The sequence below is a fragment of the Hyaena hyaena genome, unplaced genomic scaffold, assembly GCF_003009895.1.
Source record: "Hyaena hyaena isolate Hyena2069 unplaced genomic scaffold, ASM300989v1 scaffold_889, whole genome shotgun sequence".
Lineage (NCBI taxonomy): Eukaryota > Metazoa > Chordata > Mammalia > Carnivora > Hyaenidae > Hyaena > Hyaena hyaena.
The window spans coordinates 190,088-209,678 of NW_024081523.1; the positions used below are offsets into that span (position 1 = coordinate 190,088).

The window sequence follows — 19,591 nt, forward strand, 5'->3', positions numbered from 1 at the left end:
AACATAGACTTTAATTTTGTGTTCATTTACCTTTATTCAAGTCATCCCTTAATTTTTTATTATGATAAAATGAGTGTGACTTTTTTTTTTAGTGGGATATTTTTATTTTTTTTTGGTTTCTGCCATCTTGTATTCCTTCTTTTTTTTTTTTTTAACGATTTTTTAAAATTTTAATTATTTATTTTGATGGAGAGAGAGCATACATGAACAAATGCGTGAGCAGAGGAGGGGCAGAGAAATAAAAAGAGAATCCAAGCAGGCAGGCTCCACGCTGTCAGCACAGAGCCTGATGCAGGCCTGAGCTCACATACTGTAAGATCATGACCTGAGCTGAGATCAAGAGTCAGACACTTAACTGACTGAGCCACCCAGGCACCCCTCTAATCTTTTTTTTTTTTTTTTAATGTAATGAACATTTTTCTGAGTCAAAGGATAGTACTCAACAGCATGGTTTAAAATGGCTGCATAGTGTTTTACTGTGTGTTTGTGCCATAATTTCTGTAGCCTAATTTCTCCCATATGTTTAAGATTCCTTACTTTATTTAAGGATGACATACCCTTTTGGCAAAGTTTTTATAAATGGCATTGAGCTTTTTTTTTCCCCTTGGGATTAATTCCTAGGTGTAGAATGTCTGAGTCAGAGTGGTTTTGATACGCATTGCTTAATTGCTTGGCCAAAAGTTGTCCCACTTCATATTCCTCTCAGTGGTGTATGACTGATCTCATTTCTTTGCACTTACATATGTGATTCTTTTTGCATCTGTGCTTTTTAAGGGCAGGAAGTTTTGAACACTGTGCTTCTTGCTTTATATCAGGTGTTCAGTAAATGTATGTCAAATGAATAGCTAACATTGTTCTGTAACAATGTATGAAGTTTATTAATGAAAATGCCACAACCTTTTTTTTAACAGTAGTTTACCGGGTACTTCATTCAATAGGAATATGATTTACAATTTTAGATAATTAAGGTTAAAAAAAAAAGGATCCATGATTGAGTTATTTTATATGGCAGTTAGAATGGAGACTTTAGATTAACAAACTGGTAGGCAAGCAGAAATGGCTTTTGTCAATCTAGATAATGTTTGATAAGGGGATGAAAAACTAATTATGAGATGTTCTCCCTTTCAGGTGTGCTTCAGAATCTTCTGGTTCAGCAGCTCATCAGAAGCCCTCCTGTGAGAGTGAGTTGTCTCAGTTGGTATGTCCACAAGCTAGTGTGAGTAGGCTGACTTACATGTCTGAACAAGAAAGCACCTGTCCCACTCTAGCCTCAGATCATGGCCTTGAGGACCGCAAGGTGGGCAGCATTTCTATTATTTCTTTAGTAAGGCTTATACCTTTAACATATTACTGATGTAGGAGTCAGACTGAAGCTTAGGCCTGTGTAATCTCTGTTGCTATTTTACCTTTAAAGTGTGTGTGTGTGAGGGCCGCCTGGGTGGCTTAGTCGGTTAAGCGCCCGACTTTCGCTTAGGTCATGATCTCGCAGTTCGTGGGTTCGAGCCCCGCGTCGGGCTCTGTGCTGACTGCCAGCTCAGAGCCTGGAGCCTGTTTCGAAGTCTGTGACTCCTCTCTCTGACCCTCTTCTGCTCACACTGTCTCTCTCTCTCTCTCTCTCTCCCCTAGAAATAAATAAAACATTAAAAAAATAAAAATAAAAAAAATAAAGTGTGTGTGTGTGTGTGTGTTTTGATTAAACAGCTACTCATGTTGAGTAGGCACTAGATGTACAAGTATTTTAGTGTCTACCCTCTAAAATCTTCTAGTCTGATGGGGGATACTTGCCAGGCATACTGTAATGAAGTACACTGTGATCCACCTAAGTATGCTGTGGGATTCAGGGGGAGGTAATGACAAATCTGATTGAACTTGGTGATGGTTCAACAAAGGGTTAAATAATGTGTTGAAAACATATTTTCCAGAATTGCTTGGGAGGGAGGAAGCAGACAAATGAGGGACGGTGTGGGAGGGATAAGTAATGTGTTGAAACCATTTTTTGCAGAATTACTTGGCAGGGAGGAAGCAGACAAATGAGGGAAGGTATGGAGTTGTACAGTACACGTGGCATTTGAGGGACCCATAGAAGGCTGCAGTGAATCCTACATGGGGACAGGGGAAGAGGCCAAACCATGAAGAATCTTGGATGTAAAATTTGAGAGTTTGAAGGGTCTTAAGCAGGACACTGACATGATCTGTGTTCGTGTTTTAAAAGCTCATGGAGGGGAACCTGGGTGGCTCAGTCGGTTAAGCATCCGACTTCAGCTCAGGTCATGATCTCATGGCTTGTGGGTTGGAGCCCCCCCTTGGGCTCTGTGCTGACAGCCAGCTCAGAACCTGGAGCCTGTTTCAGATTCTGCATCTCCCTGTCTCTCTGACCCTCACCTGGTCATGCTGTCTCTCTCTCTCTCAGAAATAAATAAAAGATTAAAAAATTTTTTAAATAAATAAAAGCTCATAGCACCAGCAGTGTGGATGAGGCATTGAGCAGGGACAAGATTAGAACCAGAAGGATTTGACATAAGGCTGCTGTAGTCAGGTGAGAGACGGTGTGGGCTTGGATTAAGGTAGTGACAGTGATGGTAAGAGAGAAGTAGGTAGATCCAAGGGATTTATGTGGGAGAAGCTAGATTTTTATTATCTATGTGTGTGTTTTGTGAATATGACAGTATTCAGTTTTTTAATGAGCTGAATATAACTATTGCTCGCAATATAGTACTCCTCCACCAAGCCATTAGTAAATATATCCACTGAAGTTACTATAAATATGGTGTCATGTTGGACAAATCCTTGAAAGATGTCTTTTTGATGGTGCTGTTAAATATTGGGTCTGTATGTTCTTAGTGTAGTGATTATGGGATGAATTGTGGAGTTAGATGGGCTTTCCTCTGCTACTTTCTGAGACAGACTATAGCTTCCTGTTTCTTCATCTGTAAGGAGGGACAGTGATGTGAGAAAAAGGGCTCGGCACCAAGAAGTCAACACTGAGTACATACTGGTTGTTAATTTATTTTTATTGATTGATTGGTTGATAAAGTCTGGCAGATAACCTGATGTTTGTTTATTATGTCTCTATCTGTTTGGTTTAAGAGAGATTTCCAAACCAAGGGCCAAGAATAGTCAATGAGGGTTAAGTGCACCTTAACTTAACTTGTACATAAATTCCAGTTGGTCGACCCTGCAAAGTTGTAGATGTCACTCCCATGATGCATTATAATGAAATGAATATATGAACGTTGACTACGGCTATTACTTCTTATTTAAGAAAACAGAACCACATAATCTTAGACATCAGAAAAGACTTAGTGCTCATAGAAATTAGCATTGGGGTACCTAGGTGGCTCAGGCTGTTGAAAGTCTGACTCTTGATTTCATCTCAGGTTGTGATCTCCCAGTTTGTGGGATCAAGCCCTGCATTGGGCTCTGCGATGACAGTGTGGAGCCTGCTTGGGGATTCTCTCTCTTCTTCTCTTTCTGCCCCTCACCAGCTTGTGCATGCATGCACTCTCTCGCTCTCTTTCTCTCTCTCAATAGATAGATAGATAGATAGATAGATAAGAGATTAGTGTCTTCAAGCATAACGGCAATACAGATAGATGAACAATGGGGATGGGAGAGCCTGTGAGATACGTTGATTCTTCCTGACCTCATGTCAATATCACTTGAAAGCTTCCTCACTGCAATTCCTGTGTTATTAATTTACTTAGATTTTTATTGTACAGTTTCCATTAAAATAATCCCTTAAATTTGAACGAAAGTACTTGTCTCTGGTCCTTTATCTATGTAAATTTGTCAGAAATGTAATTAGTATATATCTAGTCTCCTCATAGTGATTTCTGTGAAAAAACTGCACACTTTTCTAACTTTTAATCTTGCATTTCACAGCTGCAAAACGTTGGCCTTTTCTCAGAGCTAATGTCATGTAGATCTTTTTTATTTGAGATTGTATCAGCATGATTTGAATTTGTAATAGTTTGTGGATTATTAAACATTTTTTTTATCACACACAGACTGATGTCACCAGTGAATTGAGCACCACAATTATCCGAGCCAGTCCAGTTCCATCAGAGGAACAGGCTGTGGAACAACTGAGACAAAAAGGTCCATTTCAAAGTAGAAGTAAAGGAGCACTATCGCATATTATCCAAAAAGACTCAGATACAGACAGTGTGACAGAAATTACTTCTCTGAGTAGCAAACCTGAAGATGTAAAACCTTACTTTCGGTTGAGTGAAGATTTTTCCTCCAAGAGTGGAGATGTATCGGAAACCAGTGCGGCTGGGTTGACCTCTCACCCCACTGAATTGGAACAGATCGGCCTGGTTCTACTGAACAAGACAGGTCTCGCCCGCCCAGCTGTGTCAGTGATGCCACACCTCCCTGTGTCACACCAGGCGTCTGTGAACGAAAGTGAGAGAGTATCCTCTGAAGATACGCTAACTGCCAGCAGTGCAGTAAGTGGCCAAATTCCTTATCGGATGGCCCCTGGAAACCAGGGTGCCCCTATTCCCAGCACCATGGCTCGTGGCTCTGCGCCTGAGATGCAGAACCTGCCCGCCGCACTTCCTACACTCTTGACTCAACATTCTTTTACCACGGCTCCCTTAGCCCAGCACTATTTAGGAACACTGCCTTCAGCTGGAAATGTTGCTTTGCCTCAGTGCCATGCTGGCAGCACCACTGTCTGTGGATTCTCAGGAAGCTGTCCTTATTCTGCTGTTGCAGGAGAGCACGTTCAGAACTCTGTGGCCATGGGAGTTTGTCTAGGACAGAATACCAGCTCTGGATTGTTGGGTACTTCTTCCCTTTATAACCCATATTCTAATGCCTTAAATCAGAATCTTCTAAGTACGGCAAAACCTTTTCCTGTGCAGTCTGTTGGTACCAACTGTGGAATTGAACCATGGGATTCAGGAGCACTCTCAGGATTTGGTAAGATGCTTTTTCTCTGTTACTGCTAATTGTTGCTTGCTATTATTGAAAAATTGTGTTTTCTCGAACAAGGCCACAAAACTAGTTTGTTTCAGGGAGATACTAGTTCACCTGAATTTCTCTTAGGCTTTATCCTTTGTCCTAAATTGAGAACACAAACCATAATATATTTCTGTACAAGGGTCTTTAACATGGCCTTAGAAAAGCACGAGCACTTAATGCAGGTGAAACTCCTGATGTTTTTGTCTTCCTGTCTTTCTTGTGCTTTGCACTTGGATTTCTGTTACTGTTTCAACAAGGAACTGTCCAGTTCAGAGTTGGCTCTCTGGAGGAGTGAGTCTCCTTCCAGTTAAAAAAATATTTTTCCTTTTTAAAGTGTTTTAGTGGATAACAGTTCTGGTGGAAGACAGCACCCTTCCACTTTGGCTGAACTGCTCCTGGATTCTTTATAGAGACGGTCACTCTAAGCAGAGTTGGGTGTTGTGCGTTCCCTGACACAGTACACACAGCCACTGGAGTGCTGTCTTCTCTACCCCACTGTTCTTCTCAAGGAAATTCCAAAGTTACTGCATAAGGGTGGGGAAAAGATCTGGTCTTATTAAAAATCCTAGCAGATGTGTAAACCTTGAAAGTTTGAGCCCTCTGTTGTTTCTTAGTAGGTTAGGTAGTGGCTTATATTTATGGCAGAAAAAAGGGAGAGGTTACTAATAGACACTAACTTCGAAGAGTTGATTAGCTATAAATTGTGGGTTTGATTAGTTGTACTTGTTCTTCCTGGGCTGGATACAGCAGGCAAAAATTATTGGCCTGGACTGAAGCTTATATAATGTCCAGGACTCCTAAAGACCCAGTACACCTCATACTATAGCTTTTGGGTGTAAATAGGTAGTCTTATATAAAAATTTCCATTTAACCAGTTGTTCTTTTAATCGGATGTTTGATATCACTTGCATTTGACTATGCTTTATCTTTACCCAGGGAAAGTCAGAGTACCTGAGGAGTTGAAGTTTCCTCATGCTTGCTGTGTTGGCATTGCTTCACAGACCCACCTTAGTGTTCTTAACCCAACTGACCGCTGGCTACAGGTCAGCATTGGGGTTCTCACCGTTAGTGTTAATGGTGAAAAGGTAAGCTTTCTGTGTCTTTCTCCTGTCACTTAGCAATTGCATTATGATTAATGCTGAATCTCTCCTTTCCTCAGTATCCTGTCCCCCCTCCCTTGTGTGCCTTCACAGAACCATTGCAAAGGTATATGAAAGAATAACGTATCTTTTTCTTAGCCCCCTTTTCTTGTAGTACTTCCATTGAGTAGTGAAATGTTAATTGTGGTTCTTAGTTTCTATCATTTATTTATCAATTTTTCATTGTTGTTTATTCATAAAACCATGTAAATATGCTTTTAGTGCCATTTAAACCACTGAAAACTTGGATTTCTGCTCTGTGTTTGTTGGTTTTGTTAAATGGGATTGAATATAAGTTACTCATTTATCAAAAAACAAGATACTCCTGTATCTTCATTCAGTAAGTGTAATCTTTTTGACTAATTGATCTGATTGTGTTTTTACATGATCTTTTGAAATGCCTGGAAGTACAATTTTAACAACTCTTAACAGCAAAGTTCTCTCACATGATCAATTAGAGGTGCTAGAGTACGATACTGTAAATCTCCTTTCATGATTACAATGACCATGTAGACATGATTGAGCAGGGAGGGTAGGGCAGTCAGCAGCCCCTCTTTTGGAATGTCCTGGTTTTGCAACTGCTACTTGCAGAGGAATGTTGGTGGATGAGTTTACTTTCCCTCTTACCTCCTGGTAATAAACCTTATTTACCTGGCAAAATAAGATTTTGTTATTAAATAATTATTAAATAATTTACCTGGCAAAATAAGCTTGTGTTAGGGGCACCTGGGTGGCTCAGTTAAGTGTCTGACTTCGGCTCAGGTCCATGGTCTCATGATTCGTAGGTTTGAGCACCATGTCGGGCTCTGTGCTAACAGCTCAGAGCCTGGAACCTGCTTCTGATTCTGTGTCTCCCTCTCTCTCTCTCTGCCCCTTCCCCGCTTATGCTCTCTCTGTCTCTCTCTGTCTCTCTCAAAAACAAACATTAAAAAAAAAAAAGATTGTGTCTATTTTCCCTCTTCCCTTTTTCCAGCCATTCCCCTCTGATCCTGAGGTTGGATGGAAAGCGTGTTATTGCAGGAAAGTGTTAAGGGTGGGAGGTAAGCTTAGAGGCCCGTTGAGGGGCATGTAGGAAGTAGTGAAGTAGTGCTGCCTCTGGATATGGGAGTAGAAAAGAATGCCCTCATGTATAGTGAGGAGGGAGAGTTTGGAATGAGTCATAATTATGGACTTGGCAGCCTGATCAAAACCTTGGAAGTCAGTCTAATGTCCCTGATCATATAAAAGCCAGTCCTATGGGGGTAGGAGGGAAGCCAGTCCTGGGTGATGTGCAGGGTGCCAGAGTGCTGCCTTTTCCAGGGGCTCTTTCAGTGGAAGTGAGGGTATGGATAGCTGTGTTTGCTTTAAAACAGAGTAGGGGACCCACAGGTCAACTTCTCTTTGTAAGTCTTCAAAATTTTGACTAATTGTACTTTATAGATAATGGATTATAAGGCTTAGGTATTTTGAAAGAGGTAAATTTCTAGATTCGGTAGTTGGAGTGGGAAGAAAGGGATCTTAAACTAGTTGATTCTGATTCTTGATTTTCAATGTGAAGCCATTTCTTAATGAACCATGTGGCTCTTTTTTTAAAGGTGGACCTTTCAGCATATCCTTGTTTAGTCTTCAAGAATAAAGTCATCATAAGACCTCATGCCACAGAAGAGATAAAAGTACTTTTCATACCATCTGATCCTGGGATTTTCAGATGTATATTCAGTGTTGCTTGTTGGCCATTTTCAGCAGATGCTGAGACCATCGCACAAGCAGAAGCCTTGGCAAGCAGAGTCGTTCTCACAGCTGTTGCCGAGACCCCTGTAATTGAGGTAACTACTTGTAAGCAGGTCTTTGCCAGGCCTGGCATTTGAATGAAGCCTGTTTAACCCTTAGAGGTAATATTTGGGAGAAATGAATATGTGGGTAAATATGCCACAAAGTTACTTTCAAGCCAACCATCAGTTCTTAATTATCTTCTTATTTTAGAATTTAAAATTATTTCTGTTGGGGCTCCTGGGTGGCTCAGTCAGTTGGGTATCTAACTTTGGCTCAGGTCATGATCACATGGTTCGTGAGTTTGAGCCCTGTGTTGGGCTCTCTGCTATAAGCATAGTCTGCTTAAGATCCTCTGTCTCCCTCTTTCTCTGCCCCTCCCCTGCTTTCTCTCTTTCCTGTCTCTCTCTCTCTCAAAAATAAACATTAATGGGGCATCCGGGTGACTTAGTTGGTGAAGTGTTTGACTCGATTTTGGTTTGAGTCATGATCTCATAGCTTCCTGGGTTCAAACCCTGCATCAGGCTCTGCACTGGCAGTGGGGAACCTGCTTGGGATCCTCTCTCCCTCTCTGCCCCTCCCCAGTGGTGCAGTCTCTGTGTCTCAATATAAACAAATAACTTGGAAAAAAAAACATTAATTACTGGAGTGCCTGGATGGCTCAGTCTGTTAAAGTGTCCGACTTCCGCTCAGATCATGACCTCACAGTTCATGAGTTCGAGCCCTGGGTTGGGCTCTGTGCTGATAGTTCAGAGCCTGGAGCCTGCTTCATATTCTTTGTCTCCCTCCCTTTCTCTCTGTCCTTCCCCTGCTCACACTCTGTCTCTCTCTCTCTCTCAAAAATTAAAAAAAAAATTAAAATAATTAAAATAATTTCTATTGTTTTACAGAAATTCAGTTCTGCTTGCTAGATATGGGCATTAGTTTGGGATGTTCTGAAAAGTCACTAGACATATTGGATTGTTTGTTTAAAAAAATTTTTTTAATGTTTTTATTTCTGTGAGAGAGAGAGAAAGACAGCATGAGTAGGGGAGAGTCAGAGAGAGAGGGAGACACAGAATCTGAACAGGCTCCAGGCTCTGAGCTAGCTGTCAGCACAGAGCCTGACGTGGGGCTCGAATCCATGAACCATGAGATCATGACCTGAGCCGAAGTCGGGCGCTTAACCGACTGAGCCACCCAGGCGCCCCGGGTTGTTTGTTTTAAAGGAGACTAAGAAATGTAATGAGATCAGTGATTTTCCTTAGTGGTATATAAACGTTGGATGTTATATATTAACCTTTTAAATATCACTTTAAAAAAGAATACAGGAAGTGAGTAGGAGAAATCTTGAATATACGTGTATAGGGAAAATAAAAACAGCTGCCTTATGATAAATGAATGAGTGTTTTAGCTTGGAGTAACTTTCCGTAACCACATTACATATGGAGTTAAAAACTGTTTTGATGTCAGTTTGGATGCACATGAAGACTAAGCTTCGTGGGTGCTGGAAGACAGTTCAGACAGTGTTTCTAGGGACGAAGAAGCCACCGGTGTTGATGATCTTGTCAAGAGTTTGCTTATAGTTGTTTTCTACCTTGAATACGTCTCCCGCATACTGCGTACTCTCACTGTTGGTGGAATGGCAGGCCCCCCCCCCATTCCCTCATCCCTGCATGCCCACCTCCCTTTTGTCCACTTTACTTACCTGCTTTGCATTTTCTTTTTTTTTTTTTTAATTTTTATTTATTTCTGAGAGAAAGAGACAGCATGAGCAGGGGAGGGTCAGAGAGAGAGGGAGACACAGAATCTGAAACAGGATCCAGGCTCTGAGCTAGCTGTCAGCACAGAGCCCGATGCGGGGCTTGAACCCACGAACTGCGTGATCATGACCTGAGCTGAAGTTGGACACTTAACCGACTGAGCCACCCAAGCGGCCCTGCTTTGCATTTTCAACATTGACATACTAAATGGTTACCTATTTATTGTCTGATCCTCCCTGCTCCCACTACAATGTAAGCTGTTTGGGGTCCAGGATGCGTGTCTCTTTTGTTCACTTCCAAAATAGTGCTTGGCATATAGTAGGGGCTCAAGTATTACTTGTTTGAACTACCAACTCAAATAGAAAGTGGAAATAGCAATATTTCTAAATACATGGGTTTGTTTTTTTTTTTTTTAATTTTTTTCTAATGTTTTATTTATTTCTAGGAGAGAGAGAGAGACAGCGTGAGCAGGGGAGGGCCAGAGAGAGAGGGTGTCACAGACTGAAACAGGCTCCAGGCTCTGAGCTGGCAGTCAGCACAGAGCCCGACGCGGGGCTCGAACCCACAAACCGCGAGATCATGACCTAAGTGAAAGTCGGATGCTTAACCAACTAAGCCACCCAGGCGCCCCTATACATGGGGTTTTTGAAATATTGTATTACATTTGTGTGTACCAAATCCAATGACTGTAGTCAGTTAGCTATTTTATCCATATCATTAAAGATTTATGTAATAAGTCTGGCCAAAGAAAATTTTTGATCTTCTCTTGGAGAAATTGGATTGTTATGCATTTCAAAGTACAATTTATAATTTCCAAATGTTTTGGGAATCTTCAGCTGCCTCTCCCCAATGTATTCCTCCCACATTGGAGTCAGTATGGGTTGGGAAGAGAGATTTTGTAGCTTAGTATGAGTTTGATCTATGTTAATGTTTCTTGTGTGCTTGAAAAGAATGACTCTAATTTCTCTTAGGTACAGAATTCGTTTATATGTCCTTTAGCTCTACTTTGTTACTGTCTTCTGTATAATTACTAATATTTCTTTGTGTTTAGTCTTTTCGCCTTTGAGAGAGGTGTTTGTGGGTTTGTCTGTTTCTCATAATTCTATTGATTTTTGTCTTGGGTATTCTGAGCTCTGTTGTTATGTATGTTTAGACTCAAGATAATTTTATCTTCTAAGTGAAATTGTTCTTTTTAAAGTAACAATTCTCTTGCATCTGCATGAGTTTGGAAGTTACACAGTTCTGTTCCCTTCTTATTCAAATTGGTTACTGAGGTCTAAATCAGGAGCCCAAACAACACAAAACACTGCAATCATTTTAATGTTGATCTTTTCCTTCTGTAATATCTTTTACTATTTTAGTCCCAAATGGTTTAACATTAAACATTTTTTAACAGATTGATCATGCTATTTTACATTCTTTTTTTTGTTCACCATTATTTCTTGAATCTTTTGTTTTGTGTTTTATTTTTGTTGTTTTTTTTAACATTTTTTTTTTTAATATTTTTTTTTTCTAGGAGAGAGAGAGAGACAGCGTGAGCAGGGGAGGGTCAGAGAGAGACGGAAATACAGACTCTGAAATAGGCTCCAGGCTCTGAGCTGGCAGTCAGCACAGAGCCCAACGCGGGGCTCGAACCCACGAACCGCGAGATCATGATCTAAGCGAAAGTCGTACGCTTAACCTACTAAGCCACCCAGGCGCCCCTAACATTTATTTATTTTGAGAGAGAGAGAGAGACAGAGCATGAGCAGGGGGGCAGAGAGAGAGGGAGACACAGAATCCAAAGCAGGCTCCAGGCTTTGAGCTGCCAGTACAGAGCCCGATGCAGGGCTCAAACCCATGAGTGAGATCATGACCTGAGCTGAAGTCGCATGCTCAACAGACTGAGCCACCCAGGCGCCTCATTGAATCTTTTGTTTTTACCTTTTCCATAGACTCTATTATCTATAATTAAAATGTACTTATTTTATAGTTAATTTCAGATTATTTCTAGTTCTTCAGGTGCTCATTTTCTGCTAGATTTGCTAGGTCTCCCTGATTACTTTCTTCATGTGGTTTCTAATTTTTTAACTGATACTTAAAGTTTTTTAAATGGGCTCACATCATGAAGGCTGCTCTTTGCTATAGAAATTCCACATGTTCTGGTTTTTCAGTGTCCGTGGAGGGCACTTCGTACACTGCTTGAGGCACGAAGGGTTGTACTTATTTTCAGCTTGGAGCTTTCATATCTAGTGTGGCATAGGCCTAGGGTTTTACTTTCTTGCAAATGATCTTCTAACACCCACCCATTGCTGGACAAGCTTCCCTACTACCTCCTTAAACATGTAAACAGAGTTTTCCAGTGTCCTTTTCATAAAAAGGACACTTCTTTGATTTCTGTACTTGATGCAGGGAGTTGAGATTCCTTTCTAGCCTCACCGTGCCCACCACAAGCTCAGGGTCCTACTTTCTGTTTTTAGGAGGGTATTGAAGCTCCACCACGTTGGGAGTGGGTCGATCCCAGACCTTCATGGGCCACCATGGAAGTCAGCTCCCATTTGCCAGTCTGTTTTTGATTTCCTGTTTTATTTGGCCAGGCTAAAGAAATTTGTGTGTGTGTTAAATATCCAACATTTCTACGTGTGTGTGTGAGAGAGAGGTCTGTGTTAGGTTGTTCTTAGGCACTCATTTTAAATTTCTGATATGGCTGTTTTGGTATCATTTTAAACATTTTTAGTTTCGTCAGAAATTTGGACTAAATCTGAAAATTCCAACATATATTTTGAAGGGAATTGAGAAGTTAAAATTATAGAGTTCATAGTAACTCATTGAAGGGAGACTTGTATATTTTATAAAATTGTCAGTTTGTCTTAACAACTAACAGTCTTTTTAAAGTATCAAGAGCAAACCCATTATTTTGTTCTGTAGTATATTTGCATACATAGACTACCTCAAAAAAAGAATTTAACATTTATTTTTGTAGAAAATAGCAATTGTAAAATGCCTGGGGATACTTATGTAAGTTTCCATTTAATGCTGACTATTTGTAGCTGCAAAGAGCAGTGATATGAATGTAAGCTGTGATATTTATTAATATATGGTTTTTTATAAATTACTCTTTCATAATTAGGTAGAAACAGAAAAAAAAGATGTTCTTGATTTTGGTGACTTGACTTATGGAGGCTGGAAAGCTTTGCCATTAAAACTGATAAACAAGACTCATGCCATGGTGCCAATCAGACTTGTTATTAATGCTGTAAGTACTAACATACAGTAAGAAGCTTCACAGAACACATTGATTTGGAATTGTAGATGCTGCTATCATTCTTGGTTAATTTTTCTTATGGAATTAAATTTTTTTGTTAACAATATGGTCAACAAATTTAACATCACATGAACATTGCACTGTTGCCTTTACTGAGACTGTTCTATTTCTGAATTGGCATTACTGAGACTGATTCTTCTATTTCTGAACAGAATGCCATAGCCTGGCGCTGCTTCACATTTTCAAAGGCGCCCATCCATGCTTCTTTGAAAGCAGCTCCGTATGCTGACGTGATTGCTCAGCTGGCAGCTCCTTCTGTGGTCAACCACACGATGCCTGCCAGTTATGATGGGCAGGTAAGCTGAGTGGGTTGAAAGAACTGCCTTAGAATTAAAAAGGGAGTTAAGTTTCCAAACTACTTATCTCTTATTAAGATTTAAATCTTAATGCTAGTGTGAATTAAGTTTTATTTTATTTTGCAGGATCCAGAATTTCTGATAATTTGGGTTCTTTTCCATAGTCCAAAGAAACGGATCACTTCTTCAGGTATTCATGTTTATGTTTTTTGAGGAATTGCCTTTCTTTGTAGCAAAATAAACTACAAAGTTGAGGCATGTTTCTTCCATCAGTGAATGTGAATACTTTGGGTCATTTGTCAAATATGTTGTTAAATTTTTTTTAATGTTTTATTTATTTCTGAGAGAGACAGAGAGAGAGACAGCTTGAGCAGGGGAGGGTCAGAGAGAGAGGGAGACACAGAATCTGAAACAGGCTCCAGGCTCTTAGCTGTCAGCACAGAGCCTGTCGCGGGGCTCCAGCCCACGAGCCATGAGATCATGACCTGAGCCAAAGTCAGACGCTTAACCAACTGAGCCACCCAGGCTGTTTTGGGTCAAGTCCATGTAATTGTGGTTAACCCCAGCAAGTACCACTGAGAACCTTTGGAGATCTTTTCTGTTCAATGATTTTATCACATCTACCATTTAGGTATTTTCTTTATTTTTCTCCTTTCTCCTCCACTAATTTCTATTCCTCTTAAAAGAGGAATTCTTCAAAAAATCATTTTGTTGGGGCTCCTGGGTGGCTCAGTCGGTTAAACATCTGACTCTTGGTTGCGGCTCAGGTCATGATCTCATGGTTTGTGAGTTTAGACCCCACATTGGGCTCTGTGCTGACTGTATGGAGTCTGCTTAGGATATTCTCTCTCTCTCTCAAAATAAGTAAACTTAAACAAAATCATCTTATCATCTTGCTTAGGATTTCTTAGGATCCCTGAGGGTATAGTATTGGACCACATACAACATTTATAATTAATTAACCCTGGTGTTAGACATTTTAGGCTCAGCAGAAGAGTTCTTGGCAAGAGTTGATATAGAAGTTGATAGCCCAAACCCAACACCAGTCATTAAAAGTGTTGGTCTTCAAGCAAGAACAGGAATAGCTAGGATACATGCTCCAAAAGATTTACAGGTACCCTAAACTCTTTTTTTTTTTGCCATGATTTTATGTTTAGGTTGATTTCATTCTAATTGTGACATTATTTAAAATGTCGGTTTTACCCCATTCTCTAGACTATGCACCTGTTTGCCAGTGTGGCTTCCTCAACAAAGCAGCACTTACCTTTGAAAAATGCAGGAAATATTGATGTTTACTTAGATATCAAGGTAAGAATATGTGTAAGAGTGCTATGATATAGTATTTCCTTACTCCATGAGACTCTATGTCCTGACATTGTGAATGAGGCTGAGCTGCCCAGCTTGGCAGAGACCAGAGTGCTTATTAAAATAGTATGAAATAGATGATAGGACACTTTAACATCTGATGTTTTATATGTAAGAACTGAGTTCTAGATTAGTTCCTGAAAAATGTGTATGTTATCCTGTGGATAGGTTGAATTGGAGGAGATTGATCACATATGTAGACATTTCTGAGACATGTAGATGAGTAAGAGGGTGTTAGTGATAGGAAATAGTGATGGGGTGGGAGTTGAAGTTTGTTATGGAAGAGGAAGTGCCCCTTGCAAGAGAATAAGACAAGGTGGGGCAGTGACGGAAAAGGCAGAAGGCATTTACTGTCAGAGTAAATGAAAAATGAGAGTAGCTGATAAAAGCCATAATAGCATAAGTCAGTATTTAGTTATAATTGTATAAATATTTAGATCCCAGACCAAGGAAGTCATTTTTCAGTGGATCCAGAGAATCTATTCCTTAAACCTGGAGAAGAACATGAAGTTATAGTTACATTTACTCCAAAGGATCCCAAAGCCTGTGAGGAAAGGTAATATAAATTTATTTATAATGACAAGTTTTTATTCTTCTCTGAAAACAGCCACTTACTTAGATGTGCTTCAGTCCATAGCCTGTATGATCTAGGACATGTTTCATCTCATCTGATAGACAGTATAGCTCTGTTTAACCTCTGTTAGCCTCAGATTTTCTTCTTTTTGTGTACTAAAACTCTCCTTTTAAACCAACTGACTAGAAATTAAGAAGTGACTATTTTCAGATACATTCTGACAAAAGTAAATGATAAAATGTCAATCTTGATGTTTCTCATTAACTTTTTCTCTCTCTCCAAGGAAACTTATCACCAGTTGTTGGTAGTTTAAGATGCTCCCCACCACCACCCTTTTCTCCAGGCTTACGACTTTTGGGCACCTAAATCATAAGTGAATATTGCCTGATAGTGGTTGGAACATCATTGTGATTAGTATTGGAATTTGCTTGGTAAACAGAGCTTAGAAACATGTTCTTCTGAGACACATATGGCCTGTCCGCAGCCTGGGTTATGGAATGCCTTAGTGTGCTCAGTCTGCTACTATGACCTTCCAGAAAAGAGTTGGACTGCACACATGTCAATACTTGTGCCTGGAATGGCTGCCCCCAACTTAAGTGGGTTACCTTTTTCATCTGGAAGCTTTCCTTAACTCTTCCCAAACTCCTCATAAATAGTAATTGGTAGTATTCCTGTGGCCCCATGAACTTCCCCTCTCCCATTGTGTAAATGGTATTGTGACAGTCTCTTTCCTTGTCTCTATTCTTCTCTGGAATATAAGGTATAAGAGTGGGAATGTCATTGTATCCTCAGCACCCAGTTCAGTCTCTTGGACAAAGGAAGTCTCTGGGGAATAGTTGCCAATAGAACTGAATTGTAGATACTCAATTTAGATGGTTTTCTTTGTTAGGATCTTGAAAATATTCGTGCAACCATTTGGACCACAGTATGAAGTGATGTTAAAAGGTGAAGTAGTTTCTTCTGGAAATAAACCTCTAACGCCTGGATCTTGCTGCTCAGATGTTCCATCAATTTTGTCCAACAAGCAGTTTCTGGCCTGGGGGGGTGTCCCTCTTGGTAGAATACAGTAAGTATGCATGTATGACAGTAAGATTCTGCTGTCATCACCTAGCGTTATTCTCCACTCTGATAATTATGACCATGATAATGTTTTTAGAGTTGAAATAAAGTTATCCTGTGTTCTTTAATCTTCCTGTCATGAATTCCAATGTTTTAATCAAAATTTTCACCCCTGCAATCCAGAAAAATAGGTTTCAATTTTCTTAAGCTCAGCTGATTATCAGATTTAGGCAGTTAAGAGTTTCTTGTTCCTTCTTTGGAAAGCCATATGGAAAGGTAGGAAGAAAAATAATCAGAGATTTTGCATTCTGCTTAAGGAGATTACAAAGTAGTTGAATGTGAATACTTTGTACCAGAAAGAGTACACAGATCTCTAATAGAGCAGATCTGTTCTGTCATAGTTTAATGTGAATTATATCTTGAACCTTATTTTCACACGCACTTTGGTTATACATTATGAATATAAACCTTGAGTTAATAAATTGATGTATAACATATAGTAATATTTTTCCTTTCATAAGCTTAGCAACTTAGCTAATTTTTTTTTACCAACCTCAAATATAGTAAACACTTCTAATTAATAATCTAGGTAATTATGAAACCTCAGTGTTTCCTCTTCCATATTTTGCATTTTTGTGTTTGACTTAAATGTTTTACCTGTACATTTCTATGGTACCTGAGAGGTAAGAAACTTGTGGCTGAATCTGTACTACAGGTGTGAGAATTAACTTCTTTAAAATTATAGTTTTGTCGGTGCAAAAAAAGATCTAATTGATCTTTGTAGAGTTCATACATCTGCTTAACCATCCATGTAGTCATCTGTACCTTGTCTTGGAAAAGCAGCTTTCATAAAGACATAGTAAGGTAAAAACAGTTGAGGGCCGACTGCCATGGGAAGATGAGACATGGTCATCATAAAGGTAGCACCTGAAGGCTTACCTGCAGAACCCGTGCACTCGCCTTGATGTGGGACTTGTACTTGGCTCTCACTCTAACCCCATCATCCTAAAATAAGTCACAGTGTTCAGAGGTTAAGAACAAGCCAGTTACTGTGTGAGAGAGCACAGCTGTTCCTGCTCCAGAATTGAGAGAGATGTTTCTTGCAGGAGTCCTTTCTTTTTTTTTTGTTTTTTTTTGTTTTTCTTTCTTTTCCCCCCAGGGGTCCTTTCAAAGAGAAATCCATACAGTATGCCAAATCTCAAAGTAAAACTACTTCACAGTAAATACTCCCATCAGAATGTTCCTCTTTAAGGTGCTTCAGTCTGGTCTGCACGTGTCACACCTGACCACCCAGCTGAAGGTGTTTTCTGAGTTCTGAAGCAGGTGGTGGCTTGATTGAGACAGGTTAGGCACCTAGAAGAATGGTGGGCTGCATGTTCTGTAAGCAGCTCTCAGTAAAGATTCTCTTAGCTAGACCTTTAAAAAGTCCTGATTGGCAGGGAGTTTGAGGGATTGTGCTCTCCTTGGTAGCTCCTGTATTGTTGGTTATGTCATCTGCTTTTTGCAGCCAGTCGAGATGGAATACACATTGAAAGGAAGGGCTGAACAAGGGCATGTGCCTGTATAGAAGAGTTTTCTGGTTCTATACAGTTGAACCTGGACAGTATACACCAGACTTTCCCCCCAAAACATTAGTTTGTGGTCTGCACCAGTACACGTTCAAGTAGTGATTTGAGACTTTGAAGTTCTGTGCCATAGAAGATGGTCAAAATAACATCTGTACAGCTCAGCCATCGATGTCTAAGGTAAAAGGAAGAAGAAGATCACTTTCCAGATGCCCTAACAATCATAGTCATTATCACCGTACAGACTTTGGCAAGCGTCAGCTATTGAGTATCCCTGTTGATACACAGCTTATTCTGTAACTGCTCTTTCCTTTAAGTCAAAGTCAGAAGAGAGCTCAGTAAGGGCTATAAAGCATACTTGTGTTGTTCCTTACAGAATTCTCTATCTTGTGATAAAATTTGCAATAGATGATTAATAGAGATGGCTGCTCTTTTTTTTTTTTTTTTTTTTTTAATTTCTTTCTCAGAGAGAGAGAGCGTGAGGAGGGGAGGGTCAGAGAGAGGGAGATACAGAATCTGAAGCAGGCTCCAGGCTCTGAGCTAGCTGTCAGCACAGAGCCCGACGCAGGGCTCGAACCCACGAACTGTGAGATCATGACCTGAGCCGAAGTCGGACGCTTAACCGACTGAGCCACCCAGGCGCCCCGAGATGGCTGCTCTTAAAATCTAGCTGTTCCAGATGCCAGAACATCTTGAAATCTTACAGCTCATCTGAAACAAAATTACTGTTAAACTTTTTTTAAAATCAGAAATTAGTTAAGTTGAAAATGGGGGCACTATCTTGTGTATGCTTTTGGACTTTCATTGGCATTTTTCCCTGGCCCTCTCCTAAGTGAAAGGCCTTCTGGCCATCCTCCTTTATTTCTTGACTTCACTTCTTCATGGAGATTCATGGACTACCTTCTGATCCAACAGATGTAAGTGTAAGCCCCGTGCCAGGACAGGGAATTGATCTGAAAAGCTGTCGTAGCCCCTGTTTATAGTTGGTTAGATACCTTAACACAGCCTGGAGGAGCTCACCAGTCCTGTGAGAAGGATCTTAGTCTGTGGATGCTGTACCACATGATGGCTAGAAGTGGGTTTGTTGAAAGCAGTAGATCCATAGGTAACATGCTGATATATGTACAGTATTTAGTGCGGTGCCTGCTTAGCTTATGTTTCTGTAGTTCCCTTAATTCCATTGTAGTGTCCTGCATAGAAAGATGATTTTTCCCACCCCAGATATCTCCTGCTGCTCCTTTATAAGGATGTTGCAGCAGAGTTTATGACAAAGAGATGGTCTAAAACCCTGCTTAGAAAAGGTCGTCCTATTTTCTCTCCCTAAGAAATATCCTAGGAGGCAGTCAGAGGCTGTGACCCAGTGACTGCTAGGAGAGGACCCAGAAACAGAGGGCAAGGGGATGCTGGTGCCCTTCTGATGCAGTATTTGCCTGCTCCCTGCCTGCCTTTGTGGGAGAAGGTTCTTGTTGCAAAAGGGAGATTTGAAGTGAGCTCTTCTTCCAGAGGAAAGAGAAAAAAATTCATATATAATTTTGGGGGCAGTGTTCTCATTGAGTAATTGATTTTGCCTCAGTTACAGATAGAAATGATAATTAATAAATTAAAATTACATTTTCTAAGGGTAAAGTGGTCCAAAGTGGTATTTCATTCCAGTTTGATATTTTTTAATTTTTGAAGTTCTGCATTTTTCCATATATTCATTCATTTATTGATTTCTCTCTCATAAGTCTCCACATGTGCTTTGGCTATTTGTTGGTTAGGATTTAGTAATTTTTTTAATTATTATTTTATGTAGACTCTACATAATAAAGGTGTTAACCCTTTTTA

At 40.1% G+C, this 19,591-nt stretch overlaps 1 protein-coding gene across 1 annotated transcript in view; it reads left to right on the forward strand.

Moving 5' to 3' along the window:
- CEP192 (centrosomal protein 192) overlaps window positions 1-19,591 on the forward strand; it is a 130,861-nt gene that overhangs the window by 72,901 nt on the left and 38,369 nt on the right. The window contains exons 19-29 of the mRNA XM_039220435.1: window positions 1,129-1,297; window positions 4,008-4,929; window positions 5,908-6,056; window positions 7,685-7,915; window positions 12,711-12,836; window positions 13,058-13,201; window positions 13,328-13,391; window positions 14,176-14,315; window positions 14,417-14,509; window positions 15,004-15,122; window positions 16,030-16,206. Coding sequence (XP_039076366.1) covers window positions 1,129-1,297; window positions 4,008-4,929; window positions 5,908-6,056; window positions 7,685-7,915; window positions 12,711-12,836; window positions 13,058-13,201; window positions 13,328-13,391; window positions 14,176-14,315; window positions 14,417-14,509; window positions 15,004-15,122; window positions 16,030-16,206 — 2,334 coding nt within the window. The remainder of the gene's footprint in view (window positions 1-1,128; window positions 1,298-4,007; window positions 4,930-5,907; window positions 6,057-7,684; window positions 7,916-12,710; window positions 12,837-13,057; window positions 13,202-13,327; window positions 13,392-14,175; window positions 14,316-14,416; window positions 14,510-15,003; window positions 15,123-16,029; window positions 16,207-19,591) is intronic.